Source organism: Cydia fagiglandana, chromosome 18 (assembly GCF_963556715.1).
Source record: "Cydia fagiglandana chromosome 18, ilCydFagi1.1, whole genome shotgun sequence".
Taxonomy (NCBI): domain Eukaryota; kingdom Metazoa; phylum Arthropoda; class Insecta; order Lepidoptera; family Tortricidae; genus Cydia; species Cydia fagiglandana.
This window is the reverse complement of record NC_085949.1, coordinates 13,828,654-13,844,711: the sequence shown is the minus strand read 5'-3', so window position 1 is coordinate 13,844,711 and position 16,058 is coordinate 13,828,654. Positions and strand designations below refer to the sequence as shown.

At 42.0% G+C, this 16,058-nt stretch overlaps 1 protein-coding gene across 5 annotated transcripts; it reads right to left on the bottom strand.

The window, feature by feature from the left end:
• Nucleotides 1-1,688: 1,688 nt before the first annotated feature.
• Nucleotides 1,689-11,929, bottom strand: LOC134673157 (mitochondrial amidoxime reducing component 2-like). Of its 5 annotated transcripts, XM_063531104.1 has the most exons (8): nucleotides 11,804-11,929; nucleotides 9,429-9,651; nucleotides 7,104-7,257; nucleotides 5,891-5,985; nucleotides 3,818-3,929; nucleotides 3,288-3,496; nucleotides 2,315-2,389; nucleotides 1,689-1,850 (listed from the first exon to the last, which is right to left on the bottom strand). In XM_063531104.1, exons 1-8 carry the CDS (start codon nucleotides 11,814-11,816, stop codon nucleotides 1,721-1,723), a joined length of 1,011 nt encoding a protein of 336 aa, XP_063387174.1. In that variant the 5' UTR covers nucleotides 11,817-11,929; the 3' UTR covers nucleotides 1,689-1,720. The 5 variants fall into 5 exon arrangements, with proteins under 5 accessions (XP_063387174.1, XP_063387172.1, XP_063387173.1 ...); XM_063531102.1 differs by lacking the exons at nucleotides 9,429-9,651; nucleotides 11,804-11,929 and adding an exon at nucleotides 8,301-8,400; XM_063531103.1 differs by lacking the exons at nucleotides 9,429-9,651; nucleotides 11,804-11,929 and adding an exon at nucleotides 7,919-8,006.
• Nucleotides 11,930-16,058: the final 4,129 nt, after the last annotated feature.

Here is a 16,058-nt window from a genome sequence, read left to right as displayed (position 1 = left end):
AGCAGGCGTGGCTCACTCCGCAATTTCGTCGCGTCGCTACAAGTCAAAAAGAATAGATAGTATAGAGGGGTCCTGTCATAGTAAATTTTGTAGTCACAGTAAATTTACTGCCATCTATCGACACACGACTAAAACTAAAAATAAAAACGTATAAAATTATCAAAATAAGTGATTTTATTATTTTTATATCATTTTGATCCATGTTCATTCACTGATATCTATGTGTTAAAATGTATGGGTATGCTATGTGTTAAATATGAATGTAAATATGAAACGGTGTCGTCACGCCATCTAGCCGAGCATAGGCTAAAGGTGTGTGCGGGATCTATTCGAGAATGACTTTTTCTTGATTTCCGAGACACGTTTTTTCCTTACGCTACGTCTTACGTAGGCGAACAACGCGCGAACGCGGCGCGGCGCGGCGCGGCGAAATCAATCCTTTGATGCCCATAGAAGTGTCCTACGTAAGCGATCTCGTTGCGAACGCGGTGCGGCGCGATTTGCACGCGAATGTCAGGCGGCGCGGCGCGGCGCGGCGCGGCGGCGGCCGCTTTCGCCGCGCCGCGCCGCGCCGCGTTCGCGCGTTGTTCGCCTACGTAAGACGTAGCGTTAGACTTTGTTCGTCTTATACGAAGTTACATATGTCTTTGCTACAAGTACATGCGGCCCACATCATCAATTTTGGTGTCTAATCGTAGTAGTTGCCGCGCACCGCTATGGAACGGACACCTGCTCGCGCTTGCGCCACCTTACGGTCATATCTGTCGTAATACGCGTTTTGTTAGAGAGTGAACCTTCTGTACCCAGTACTATTCTAGTATTGTTTCTTTTGTACAATAAAGTATTTTACTACTACTATTATTTATTCTGTGGTAGCAGTAAAGTAAGAAGCACAACCCGTAAATCTGCGTTGACTGGTAGAAAATGCTTACTAACATGAAGTCCGCTATTTGTACGGTGAGAGATTATGTTCAATGAAGATAAGTTACATCATCCTCTAAATAAACTTTTATACAGTACTTGTTGTAGTCACTTATCAAAAAGATGCTTGTCCAGGATAAAAATCTCATTTCTTTAAATCAAACTTCAGACTTAAAATGTAAGTCAGGTATAAACGTTTAATATTCATAAATACAAAATACACACTTCAATAATTACATCAGATATAACAACAACAAAAAAATGGATAATAAAACATCTTATAACTACGGGTTTCGTATACAGCGGCTAAATTAGTCGATAAACTAAAAAAAATTTTTATAATAAAATGGTTGAAAATGTAATCAGCTGGTACACGAGACTAGTGGAGATAAAGTTACCATTCATCATCGAACCCAAAAAAATAATTTCATTTCATTCAAACCACTTCATTCATTCATATATGGGATCGTTGAGTTGGACCCATTCGCCGGGCGCCGAACGCAGCGTCATCTGTAGCCCCATGCGCGGGGAGTTGGGAGATTGGGAGCGTGACACACACATGAGTCGCAAAGTATAGATGGACGCGGTTACCTGATAATGTCAGGATAAATTGTCCATCTGTTTCTATATCAAACACTTAAGCTATACATTGACACTTCACATAAACAGTGCTAAGGCTAAAACCATAAGTGGGAACGAAAGGTCCGTACTCTGTGTCGCGCTCCAACCTATGGTTGTCGCCTTAGCCGAAGCCGCAATATCGTGGCCAGGCCGTTAAATTCACGCACGCTCCGTACATTCACGCGACGTATATGGGGTCGTTGAGTTTGACCCACTCTCCGGGCGGCGAGCGCAGCGTCATCTGTAGCCCCATGCGCGGGGAGTTGCCGGCCGAGCGGCGCACTTCGGGGTCCTCAATTTGACGGTAGCTGGGAAGGAAAGAGGGATTATTACATTAATAATACCCACAGTTACCTAATTGACTTGTCTTAATACTTATTGCCACGAGATAAGGTCGACTACTACAGAGATATATAGGTGTGTCAGGTAAAAACTACCTATGTAAAAAATTATTAGTAAACCTTCCTAAGGCAATTCTATTGCTGTGTTTACGTGACAGACGATAATAACCCTTTTCCAGACCCTTAACCACATACGCGCTAACAGAATTTAAACTTTAGCGTTACGATTAAAGGTGCAAATTAGATGGCACTTTCGGAAAATGTGATTGTCTTCAAATGGACCATCAAAGCTGGATTAATTGGAATGTATTTGGTTTTTTTGGGAACGTGTAGATTGGTGCGGCCTGGAAAAGAGATAAACATGACTCTGGTACGAGTTAACGTTAGTATACAAATATTTTTCATACGAAAAAAAACAAAAAAGTTTCTACCTTTTTAAAGTTTCCAACGGCTCGGTGTTCGCATTACGAACGCCCGTCTCCGGGTCAATAGTTGTCAGTACGCATCTGAAAAATTAAATGTTTTCATTTAAATCTGTGAGACGCAGATCGTGGTGTGATTTTTTTTATACTACGTCGGTGACAAACATACGGCCCGCCTGATGATAAGCAGTCTCCGTAGCCTATGGAGGCTTGCTCCAGAGAGCATCTTACAAGCACGTTGCCGACTCTAACACTCCGCACCCTCGTTAAGCTCTAGCAACCTTACTCACCGGCAGAGGAACACAACTCTCAATGTGAACTCATTTATACCTGGTGCACGGTTTCAAGATCTCGAACACCATGTTCCCTATCTTAATTAGGAACTTCCAATTGTCTTCACTTCTTCAGTATACAGCTGCGCCCCTTGCAGTATGAAGTTAGGTCGGAAACAGCGGTGAGACACGCGGTCCGCGAGCTGCAGGCGTCTGTTCAGGTCCTCTACCGATGCCTCGTTTATCAAGTTGAACGGAGTTTACGTTTATCAAGTCTCATTACCTGGTGCACGGTTTCAAGATCTCGAACACCACGTTCCCTATCTTAAGGAACTTCCAATTGTCTTCAGCATACGGCTGCGCCCCATGCAGTATGAAGTTAGGTCGGAAACAGCGGTGAGACACGCGGTGCGCGAGCTGCAGGCGTCTGTTCAGGTCCTCTACCGATGCCTCGTTTATCAAGTTGAACGGAGTTTACGTTTATCAAGTCTCATTACCTGATGGTGCACGGCTTCAAGATCTCGAACACTACGTTCCCTATCTTAACTTCCAATTGTCTTCAGCATAAGCTCGCGCCCCTTGCAGTATGAAGTTAGGTCGGAAACAGCGGTGAGACACGCGGTGCGCGAGCTGCAGGCGTCTGTTCAGGTCCTCTACCGATGCCTCGTTTATCAAGTTGAACGGAGTTTACGTTTATCAAGTCTCATTACCTGGTGCACGGCTTCAAGATCTCGAACTCTACGTTCCCTATCTTAAGGAACTTCCAATTGTCTTCAGCATAAGCTCGCGCCCCTTGCAGTATGAAGTTAGGTCGAAAACAGCGGTGAGACACGCGGTCCGCGAGCTGCAGGCGTGTGTTCAGGTCCTCTACCGATGCCTCGTTTATCAAGTTGAAGGGTGTTTCGTCTGGGAGAGCCCCCTGGAAAATATATTGGCCGTTTAAGTCCTGTTCTCTTGATATGCTGTTTCTATTCCATCTCTCGCCAATCGGTACTTAAAATCAGCATTCGAAGCAAAAACCAACTTTGATCTCTTCTTGCACAAATAAATATTATAGATAGGTTTAAAAACGGACAAAGGCTTTTTATTTTTTAGTTTAATCAGTTGGCGTCCCTGTTCATTATTATAGTATATGCAGTGACTACATTGTGGAGTGCTATGCGCTATTTTGCACTCGTTTATAAAAAAAAATCCCACGTACCTATATGGTAATATATATTACGTAATTATGTAAACTCACCGTATCATTCTTAGTAAACTTGTAGATTTTGTTGGTGGTGTTCCTCAGTAGCCGAGGTTGCTGGGTGGCGTAGTACGCTAGGCGGAAAGTACTCGAAGGACGGCTCAAAAGTCTGCAAATAGGTATTCACAGTAAGGGCTCAACTACACGGCGCGCGAACTCTTATACGATTTTAGGTACAACTCATAAAGCCTACGTCACAATAACATTGCCACTTTATATAGCGCTATCGCATGTTATCATATAGCGCTGTCGCATGATGACGTAGGCTTGTGTCAGTCACGTGACCACGAAAAGACGGGAAGAGAGTACCAGGCGGAGTATATTACCTATACCATGGATGGTACTATGGTACAACTGTAAAAATATGGGGTAGCTAACTTATTCAAAAAGATGTCCCATAGTTCTTAATTCGCTGACATGGGACATATTTTTGAGATGATTTGTGCACCCGTATTTTTACAGTTGACTGTACATTGCGGACCATTGAGGTTACTTCAATTAAACCGATCGATCAAATAACGCAATGTAAGGAAACTCGTATGCGAGTTCTCGCACCGTCTAAATGAGCCCATAGAGTCGCGTGAGCAGGTAGTAAAAAAAATTGGTAATTTCCGCAAAAATATATTTTTTCACCACACCAGCTCGGAAAGAATTACTTTGCACTTCAAAAACGAATAGCAAAGTTGCATTTTATCCACATGTGAGGCAAAGTAATCAAATGCAAATTTTGAGTTGTTTTCTTATGTTTGCTGGTAGAATTGACTTTTAAATGATGATTTTGGATGATAAATATCTAATAACATTCATGTGGATTTGATTTGATTTTGTTTGATATTTTACATTTAATATTTGCTTCGGGTTGGTGTGGTGAAAAATTTTGTGTTTCACTCGGGGGCAAATTTTGTTTAACCCTCATGCTTTGAAACCCTCGCAACGCTCAAGATTCCATTTTTCGAACCACTCGCTACGCTCGTGGTTCAATTTTGGAATCTTTCGCTTGCTCGGGTATCAATATTAGCACGAGCGGTTAAACAACAACTTTGCCCCCTTGTAAAACAAATAACTATTGTGTGTATACTGCGATTACGCTTGAAAATCCCCATCGGCACCATTTATTATTATTATCATAAGCATACGATAAAATGTATACTATATTATACCATTGAAATAGCTCGTACTAATATAACCTTTTTAATAAGGTCAATATCCAACGTCTATGATAACTTTAGATAATTGCTGATCTACTTTTTAAGGACCAATCGGTTATCGGTTGCCGAAAACATGTCGACATCTCAACAAATTATAATTAGAGAACGTTCTCCCGTAAATATGTTTTATTAGATTATTAGCGTCCTATTGCGTAATCACACATGAAATGAAAACAATGTCGTTGCCTGGCAATCTGATCTCATACTTTCCATTCGGCAAACAATCTGGTGAATATAACTCAGTATGACCCATTATGTAGGTAAGGTAGGTACTTCGTAACGTTTACAAACGTAGTAGATACAATTAAATCAAAATTAAAGGAAACAAGTTTCTCGTCTTTTAATACACGCTTTTATCGAAACTGTACTTTCGTTTTGACAGTCATCTAACTATTCTAAATCATCGAGACGATTCTAAAAAAACAAGCCACTTCTAGTTTCCATCGATCAGATCAATTCGATTTCATCATAATTATTGCTTAGTTACATTTAAAATGTATCTTGAGCACGTACATTTCAGATCGTCAAAGTTATAATTGTATTGGAACTGCGCTATTATAACTGTGACGGGAGTAATGCTCTAGTTTCCTAGGATAGCGGTGCCGTCATATAGCGGCCGTCTCCATCCATACGAATACTACGACATCAATATTTAGCCGTATTACTTATTGTTAGTATGGAGTCGGCCGCTATATGACGGCACCGCTATCCTAAGAAACTAGAGCATAACAGGACCTAAGTTGGAAGACTTACCATCACGTACCATCGCCTACACTGTTAACTGTATATCGGTGGACCTTATGCCTTTTGTAATAAGGTCCACCGATGTACAGTTAGGAGTGTTGCCGTTTGTAGAACGTACTTGTTAAACCATTCCGAGACTTCCTTTCCGCAGTCAAAGACGGGTACTGGCACGCCCCACACCTTGGCTTCGATCGGTTTCTGTAGCGCGATCACCTGCAAATTATAATAAACCCTATACTTACAAGTAATAAAGTTACAAGATGTATGGTTAAGACGAAACAGGAGCTGAGTTTTAAATATTTTAGTTAAATATACCCGTCTCGCTAACGGAAGCGGCTCCTAAAACTATAAGGATAAGGACAAGGCAAAAAATCCTGCGTAAAAATCTCAAAAATCGAGGTTTCGTCCTCGACTGTTTCCTCCTCCAAAATGTAACCAATCGTAACCAAATTTGGAAATCTAAATGATTATGAAATTATCTGTGTCGGACCGTTTTGCTTTTTTGGCTAATTGATATCAGTTTTGAATACCACGCCTCTCATTGCGGCACAGTCAATTAGCCCATTTTGGCCATTTTTGAAGGGCTCTAGCGCCATAAAAAAACAAAGAAATCAAAACGGTCCGACACAGATATGGACAATACTAATCTGTGTTGAAAAAATCATTGCTCTAGCGTCAAAACCCACGGAGGAAGCAGTCGAGTACGTTTGTATGGAGAAATGACCACTCCTGTTGGCTCTTAAGAGACCGCACTGGAGCTTACTCTAAAGGCCCCAGTACACAATGGGCCATTGCCGGCCACTCCAAGGGACGCATTTATGCGTTAGGGGGAGCAAGTGATATTGCTATCTCATTCTACCGCAAGGCTGCGTCCCTTGGAGTGGCCGGCGATGGCCCATTGTGTACTGGGGCCTTAACAGGAGTGTACGGAACACTTGAAGATGAGTCTTGTGTTAGGTAAAAACGGCAAAAAATATCACGTTTGTTGTATGGGAACCCCACTTAAATATTTATTTAATTCTGTTTTTAGTATTTGTTGTTATATCGGCAACAGAAATACATCATCTGTGAAAATTTCAACTGTCTAGCTATCACGGTTCTTGAGATACAACCTGGTGACAGACAGACCAACGGACGGCGGAGTCTTTGTAATAGTCGTTTGATTGGGATAGTCTTTCTCATGGCTCCTCTACACGAATGGCCAACGCCGGCCAATCCAAGGGCCGCATTTATGCATTAGAGGGACCAAGTGATATTGCTATCTCAGTCTACCGCATGGCTGCGTCCCTTGGATTGGCCGGCATTGGCCATTCGTGTAGAGGAGCCATCACCTCTGCCAAGTTGACGTGCACGGGGGGGACCTGCTGGTCATGTTTGTGTGTGAGTGTGAGCACGGAGCTGCGCACACACGGAGACACCAGCAGCAACTCTGGGTACGCTCGGGCTGTGATGAAGTTGTCCTTCTCATCTATCACCATCAGGACTCTGTAAGGATAAATGATGTTACTGGAGCTTCAAGGATAGCACATCGCGCGGTCGAAAAATGATGGCAAGAAAATCAAGAAGAAACCTTCAGTACCGGTAAGAATTTTTTTTTTTATATTGCGTCGGTAAACAAGATTATGGTCCGCCTGATGGTAAGCAGTCTCCGCAGCCTATGGACGCCTGCAACACCAGACGTGTTACTCCAGAACTACTTTAGGTTGTTCACGTCCACTCGCTGGGTATTCTGGGCTTGCTGCGCTGGTATATGTAAGAACTCGTCGGGACAACTCACCTGTCTCTCAGCCATCCATCCTTCAGTCCCAACGTGGAGCATTCTCCAGTCTCTAGTACAACAGGACCGCATGACTTGATTGGGTAAGTGTAGATTTTCTGAAGCGTGCCGACTTGCGTCCACTCGGTTGGGAATTCTGGGCTTGCTATGCTGGTATATGTCAGCACTCGTCGAGGCAACTCACCTGTCTCTCAACCATCCATCCTTCAGTCCCAACGTGGAGCATTCTCCAGTCTCTAGTACAACAGGGCCGCATGACTTGATTGGGTAGGTGTAGATCTTCTGAAGCGTGCCGACTTGCGTCCACTCGGTGGGTATTCTAAGCTTGCTGCGCTGGTATATGTAAGCACACTCGCCGGGACAACTCACCTGTCTCTCAACCATCCATCCTTCAGTCCCAACGTGGAGCATTCCCCAATCTCCAGTACAACAGGGCCGCATGACTTGATTGGGTAAGGTAAGTGTATATCTTCTGAAGCGTGCCGACTTGTGTCCACTCCGTGGGTATTCTAAGCTTGCTGCGCTGGTATATGTAAGCACACTCGCCGGGACAACTCACCTGTCTCTCAACCATCCATCCTTCAGTCCCAACGTGGAGCATTCCCCAATCTCCAGTACAACAGGGCCGCATGACTTGATTGGGTAAGGTAAGTTTATATCTTCTGAAGCGTGCCGACTTGTGTCCACTCCGTGGGTATTCTAAGCTTGCTGCGCTGTGGTATATGTAAGCACACTCGTCGGGACAACTCACCTGTCTCTCAACCATCCATCCTTCAGTCCCAACGTGGAGCATTCCCCAGTCTCTAGTACAACAGGGCCGCATGACTTGATTGGGTAGGTGTAGATCTTCTGACGCGTGCCGACTTGTGTCCACTCCGTGGGTATTCTAAGCTTGCTGCGCTGTGGTATATGTAAGCACACTCGTCGGGACAACTCACCTGTCTCTCAACCATCCATCCTTCAGTCCCAACGTGGAGCATTCCCCAATCTCCAGTACAACAGGGCCGCATGACTTGATTGGGTAAGGTAAGTGTATATCTTCTGAAGCGTGCCGACTTGTGTCCACTCCGTGGGTATTCTAAGCTTGCTGCGCTGTGGTATATGTAAGCACACTCGTCGGGACAACTCACCTGTCTCTCAACCATCCATCCTTCAGTCCCAACGTGGAGCATTCCCCAGTCTCTAGTACAACAGGGCCGCATGACTTGATTGGGTAGGTGTAGATCTTCTGAAGCGTGCCGACTTGCGTCCACGCGGTGGGTATTCTAAGCTTGCTGCGCTGGTATATGTAAGCACACTCGCCGGGACAACTCACCTGTCTCTCAACCATCCATCCTTCAGTCCCAACGTGGAGCATTCCCCAATCTCCAGTACAACAGGGCCGCATGACTTGATTGGGTAAGGTAAGTGTATATCTTCTGAAGCGTGCCGACTTGTGTCCACTCCGTGGGTATTCTAAGCTTGCTGCGCTGTAGTATATGTAAGCACACTCGCCGGGACAACTCACCTGTCTCTCAACCATCCATCCTTCAGTCCCAACGTGGAGCATTCCCCAATCTCCAGTACAACAGGGCCGCATGACTTGATTGGGTAAGGTAAGTGTATATCTTCTGAAGCGTGCTGACTTGTGTCCACTCCGTGGGTATTCTAAGCTTGCTGCGCTGTGGTATATGTAAGCACACTCGTCGGGACAACTCACCTGTCTCTCAACCATCCATCCTTCAGTCCCAACGTGGAGCATTCTCCAGTCTCTAGTACAACAGGGCCGCATGACTTGATTGGGTAAGTGTAGATCTTCTGAAGCGTGCCGACTTGCGTCCACTCCGTGGGTATTCTAAGCTTGCTGCGCTGGTATATGTAAGCACACTCGTCAACTCACCTGTCTCTCAACCATCCATCCTTCAGTCCCAACGTGGAGCATTCTCCAGTCTCAAGTACAACAGGGCCGCATGACTTGATTGGGTAAGTGTAGATCTTCTGAAGCGTGCCGACTTGCGTCCATTCGGTGGGTATTCTGGGCTTGCTGCGCTGGTAGATGTGGTAGGCGCAGTACGCGCTGCCGAGCACACCGACGGTCACGGCTGCCGCAGTCGTGTATGGAGCTGGAATGGGTCATCATAGGTATTTATTGAAACACATGTTTAGGACAGTTGAAAACCGTTAGTGACTAATATTCTAGCACTGCCCTTAACCCGTTAAATAACCAAGATATCTCAACGGGAAATGTACCCCTCAGGAAGCAGACAGACAGACTTTGAAAATATGTAATAGAGCTTCAAAGTGTCGGGTAACAAGAGGTATTTCATAATTCATTTTTTCTTGTATCTAGACTAGACTATAGTTGTCTAGACTAGAGACTATAGTTAGATAATATTGTCTCCACCTACAAATCTCACTCTTCACCTTCATGCAACTGATAAAAGGGAAGATACGAGTTGGTACCGTAATAACATTAATTGCCTGTATTTTTATTTACCGTATACCTACTAGTAATACACACAGGTTTACCTTTGGCTTCATCTATTTTGTATGAAGCTGAATAATTAAATTCTAAGTTGATAAAGTAATTACAAAGTGTCATCAACAGCGATGAACGCAGTTAATTAAAGATATCAAAGTGTAAACAAAGTTATTTAAGTTTGAGTAAAGCTAATTATCTCTCGCAATAAAGCCCTCGTCACACAACGTGCATTGCTAAAGCCGCGAATCTCATTCGTCTACTCCATACTTTACATACTTACCTAGTTTGAAAAACTACATCTCTTACTACTAGTAGGCACTTATTAATAGGTACTTGAGTACCTATGAGTAAATTCGGTCCCTTAAACGTATTATAATTACAATATTCTAATGCAGCGGTTCTCAAACTTTTTTGGTGACGGAACCCTTTTGGAAAGCGAAATATTTGACGGAGCCCCAAATTAAATATTTTCGTTCGTCACTGTCGACCAGATATACCTATGGGGCTATTCATAAATTACGTCATTTCAAATTAGGGGGGGGGGTCTGGACATCGGATGACGGTAGCATGAAGTAGGAGGAAATTGGGTCATAATCGTCAAAAATCGATGACGTAATTTATGGACAGCCCCTATACAAGAGCTGGTTTTTTTTTTCTAATTATTACAAGTATTTTCGCGGAGCCCCAATAGAGGCTTTGCGGAACCCTAGGGTTCCGCGGAACACACTTTGAGAATGGCTGCTCTAATGTGACTCGGGTCTTATGGCTCCTCTACACGATGGGCCAACGCCGGCCACTCCAAGGGACGCATCTATACGTTAGAGGGAGCAAGTGATATTGCTATCTCATTCTACCGCATGGCTGCGTCCCTTGGAGTGGCCGGCGTTGGCCCATCGTGTAGAGGAGCCATTAGACCAAGGTGATGTGCGGCAGACTATTTATTTAACACGAGATAAGAGGTTTGATTACGTTAATTAAGTAAGCGATGTAAAAATAAACCATTATAAAACAGTTTAGTAGTAGATATCTATTTTATTTCAGATTTTAAAAATGGTTAAAAAATTACTTTATTGCCCCATGTGCAAGTGCCCCACCAGACAACCATTGGAAAAGTCGTAGGTACCGTTTTCTTGCGAGACAAAATACAAAATGGTCAATAGCTGGGTACCTACACACAGAGCGAGCATAATACGCGCGAGGCAATTTTCCTCGTCCTCGCGCACTAAACCAGTGCAGCGCCCTGTGTGTACAGTGTCGTGCTCTGGCCATTTTGTGCGCGAGGAAATTGCCTCGCGCGTAATGCTCGCTCTGTTGTGGATCCGGCTAATAGCTGAGCAGCTACCGCGAAAACCGAAATTCGCAAATTGCGGGGATCTTTCTCTTTTACTGCAATGAAGGCGTAATTCTTGCATAACACATTCTTAATATACGGCCATAATAATTGAAATCGACGAAGTCGTTCGATTAGCTAAACACACGCTATATTATTACCATTTACCTGTTAACCATATTATTACAGTAAAGTCAGACAGACAGAAATATCAAACCACCTCAATGTAATAGGCAAGCAGTTAGGATACTTCAAATCACGCAATTTTTTTAAAGTTAGTAGGTATACCTACTTAAAAGTTCATTAGTTTAAAAATACACCCAAAAGTCAGATCGGGTCACTTTGTACGGCTATTCCTATCGCAAGTAACCATGTTTAACTGCTCTTAAAAAATAATATCTAAGGACTAGCTCCAGAACTGTATCTTCTCCAAATAGTATTATTAAAAAGTAACAATTCTTACCATAGCTAGACATTCCGCCGCTAAGATTGTTACACAAATAACAAAACAAATTTAAAATTCAAGACGCGAGGCGGCAGTACCGCGCTGTTCCGCGCTCACGACTAATGTAGTGATGCATCAAACTTGTTCATGCTTGGACATTCGCTAGCAAAAAACTATCTTACATTTTTGTTCGATAACAACAACATTGCGATGTCAACAACGCGTTGGTTTAGAATTTAGATTTAGGTTATGGGCGTTTTTAATAGATTTTACAGAATATAACGCTGAGAAAGAACGCTCATAGCAAACATTAAAGCATTGTAATAAGGTCTTTGAATGCTCCGCTGATCGTTTTCAAGAGGGTTGTTATTATACTTGTTATTGCTACCCGTACCCGCCTATTCCCATTTGGATGTGTAGCTATTACTATTTAGCTACCACGTGCTAATAATGCCAGTCGGCGCCACACCTGCGCATTACCGCCGGGTGTGAGGAAACGTCAATGAAATATTTAATGGCTGGCAAATTTGTGCTAAAGAACGCCATTTAAAAAAGAAGAAGAATAAAAAGAACAAAAAATGATAAAGTTACATTAATAACTTTAATAAAAAATAATAAAGTTACATTAATAACTTTAATATTTTTTGTTCTTCTTATTCTAAACTTTCTGCATTCAGTTAATCTTACCTAAGTAGGTACATAAGTACCTATCTATTAATGACCTATCTGCTGCTTAACATGGTGGTGATATAATATAAGTATCGCACCATAAGTCGAGTTCACGTTCACAATGAATGATAATATGCATTTTCACTGTATTATCAGCGCTGTTTTAAATTATTATCATCTTATTATTAAACTGCGTATATAATTTCAATCACATCATTTGTCTCCACTTATTCTACATAGGGGAAGGTCGGGTAAAGCGAACACCCCAGGCAAAGCGAATTCGGGCTCCCAATCCTAAACTATTCGACTTTGTCGCACCACGCGCCTATATGATGTTCAGGATCCTTCGCTCTATGAGCGGCAAGCGTCACAGGGAGCTGCCGCTGCGAGCGTCGTCGGTGACGAGTCAAAATGTGTTTTTAGTGCAAAATATTCGATTTTGAAAGGTAAGTAAATTGTATGTTATTTTGTCATAGTAATTATCTCGAATTTTAATTCAAGATGCTTCTATTGCTTATTAAAGTATCTTCCTTTTACAACGCATTTCTTTTAAAACAATCCAACGGTTATTTTTTTTAAATTCTTCATTTCTTTAACTGACTGAATGGGTAAAGTGGATCGGGCAAAGCGGATAGCGTGTTCCCTTTAAATTTATTAGGTTGTGGAGTAGTTTCCTTGGAGGTGGGGCGTGCGGGATGAAGGCGAAATTAAATGCGTTTTACGTTGGCAGGAGTTTATTCCAGTCGGCGCTAATTAATTGCAATTATACTTAGACTAACAAACTACACTAACTACCTAAGGCCGAACAGCGTCCTAAAGGACAGCAGTCGAACGCGAAGGTGTACTTCGAGATTTTAAACTATGCAGTCAAATAGGGCCGGAAGGGTCCCAGAGGGTACGCAGTCCGTTCGCCTAGCGACTCCTAACTAATTCTCAACATTAACAATATTCGGTGCATCGGGTCCTTATTCTAGGAAAAATCTTAACACCGCCATGTAGGATTAGTATGCGCGCTGTACAGTGACATCTAGTGACAAGTTGGTAAACAGTTAAATTGTACGAACATGCGCGTTGTTTTTATGTATGTTAAACTATTTAGATACATTCGATATATTTTTAGGAACATGTTACATGATGTTCTGTATTTTTTGCAGGTTTCAGAAACGAGATATGCTAGGCCTATTAACGCCATCTTTATGCAGATACGTGAACTATATATGTATGAATGTTCAAGATTACGTTAATCCAAATCTATACATTTGCTACGTTTTAGTAAAAATACAAGTGTTATGGAATGCTTGAAATCATAATTTTAAGACTCCAGGAACATTGGGTTTAAGAACAAAACATTGGGTACTAGTAGAGCCATCCTGTGAGGCTCAAGGAACTAAACATTGCCTAGGAACTGGAAGCTATCAAATTTACATTAATCTTAGTTTGCACATTCGTTATGTTTACATAAAAGAACTAGGCAACACATAACACAAGTTACGCAAGGTTTTGGATTTTTAAAACTACGGGAAAGATAAAATATCGCTAATGTTTACATCGAAATCGAGGACTACTAGCGCCATCTAGTAGGCTCCATGTGAACTAACCATAGTTTATTGATATATTTGGGAAAGTTCGCGTTACAAGGTAATTTTTTTTTATGATAATATTTTGTTACATATGGTATATAAATATCAAAAAAAGATCGATCATGGCTCCTGGCTAACAGACGTCATGGAAATGGCTATCAAAACGTGGATTCGCTGTGTTAAAATGTCTTCAGAGATGCCGTGAAAACTAATGCTTATGAAATTAGTGAAAAATATATCAAAAGTTACTTGTGACAGCTTTTTCTTATTAATATTATTGAAATGATCTTATGTTGATTAATTTTCACTTAGTTATTAAGTTCACTAAGATTTTATGAGTGATATTTGTTTTGCCCGGAGGCCTGTTTCAGTTTGCCCGGCACCCTGGGCAAAGCGAATAAAATCTTTTTTTTTTACCTTTTGTTCAAAATTGCAGCAATCATTAAACATTGGGGGCTATAGTGTTGTTTTAAATTAAAAGATTATTAAATAAAGACTTATTATTTACACTTTTTTCATTCCTTCCATGTTAAATTTTTCTGTTACTATGTCAAGTCAAAGCTTAAGGTGTTCACTATGCCCGGACTTCCCCTAAATAATAAAATAATTAAAGGGCCAGACATTATGTACTTTTTATAATGTTTAAAATAACACGTGCTCTGCGTGGGCTATCAAATCCGCTGCAGACTTTTCTTGGTCTGTCTCTATCAGAATTTGAATTTTCAAATGTTTATCCCTAATTTGAACCACTGGTGTTGTTGACTGTACATGTTAATTTATTCATTTTAGTACGTAAATGTTTGTCACATACAAATGTATTCATATATTTTTGTCCATGAGATATAATTTATTGTGGGTATTAAATTGCACTTACTTGTTATTATATGCGCTAATTAATTTTTTCTCTTTGCGAATAATTTCATTAATTATGCCAAAACTATTCCTATGCAACTTCGCCAAAAACGCTATGCGCGTCGTGATAACGGGTCAGCAAACAGAATCAAAATTAATTCTAAATCAAAGTCATTTATTACAAAAATCAGCCCACTGGGGACTTTGCTATAAAACTTATAAAATTAAATACAAACAATAACAAATCTAATACAAAAATAATTTGGCCAAGCCCGAGATAGCTCGAGGCATTTAGTGTTCCGTACGGCTACATTCAGTTTGGCATTGACATTAAACGCTACCGTGAACGTAATTTACTTTCTATGCATCTCGCTTGTACTGACATATTAGTGCGAAAGAGATGTATAGAAAGTAAATTACGTTCACGATACCGTACCGCTCGCATCGTTACATTTTACAGAGGTTGTTTGCCTGTTTTTAGGATACCGTATTCAAGTACCTTATAGGAACCCTTATAGTTTCTCAACCCTTGTAGTTTTTACTACTATTTAATATCTCATTAATTCTGAGACAAAATTTATTTGTGGTGGCCGAAAAAACTTTCAACAACATATGTAAATATGGAATTCACTAAAAAAAATGGAGACAGGCGGTATCAGGGACACAGGCGCTATGGTTGACGTGAAACGTGGTGTAGACAGCTAATGCGAAGGCCGAAGGCCGAGCTCCGCGTAGGGCCGAAGGCCCAAAGCGTCCAGAATGTCAGTGCTTAAACAAAGAACAATAGTACAAGTGTCTAAATGCGAAGGCCAAAGGCCGAGCTCCGCGTGCACAAAGCAATAGTACAAGTGTCTAAATGCGAAGGCCAAAGGCGGAGCTCCGCGTAGGGCCGAAGACCCAAAGCGTCCAGGATGTCAGTGCTTTAACACAGAACAATAGTACAAGTGTCTAAATGCGAAAGCCGAAGGCCGAGCCCCGCGTAGGGCCGAAGGGCCGAAGCGTCCAGGATGTCAGTGCTTTAACACAGAATAATATTACAAGTGTCTAAATGCGAAGACCAAAGGTCGCGCTCTGCGTAGGGCCGAAGGCCTGTTCGGCCCAACGCGACTTCAGCCTTTAAATCTTGCGATTTAGACACTTGTACTTTAAAATCAAGGCCCCAACGTTGCCTG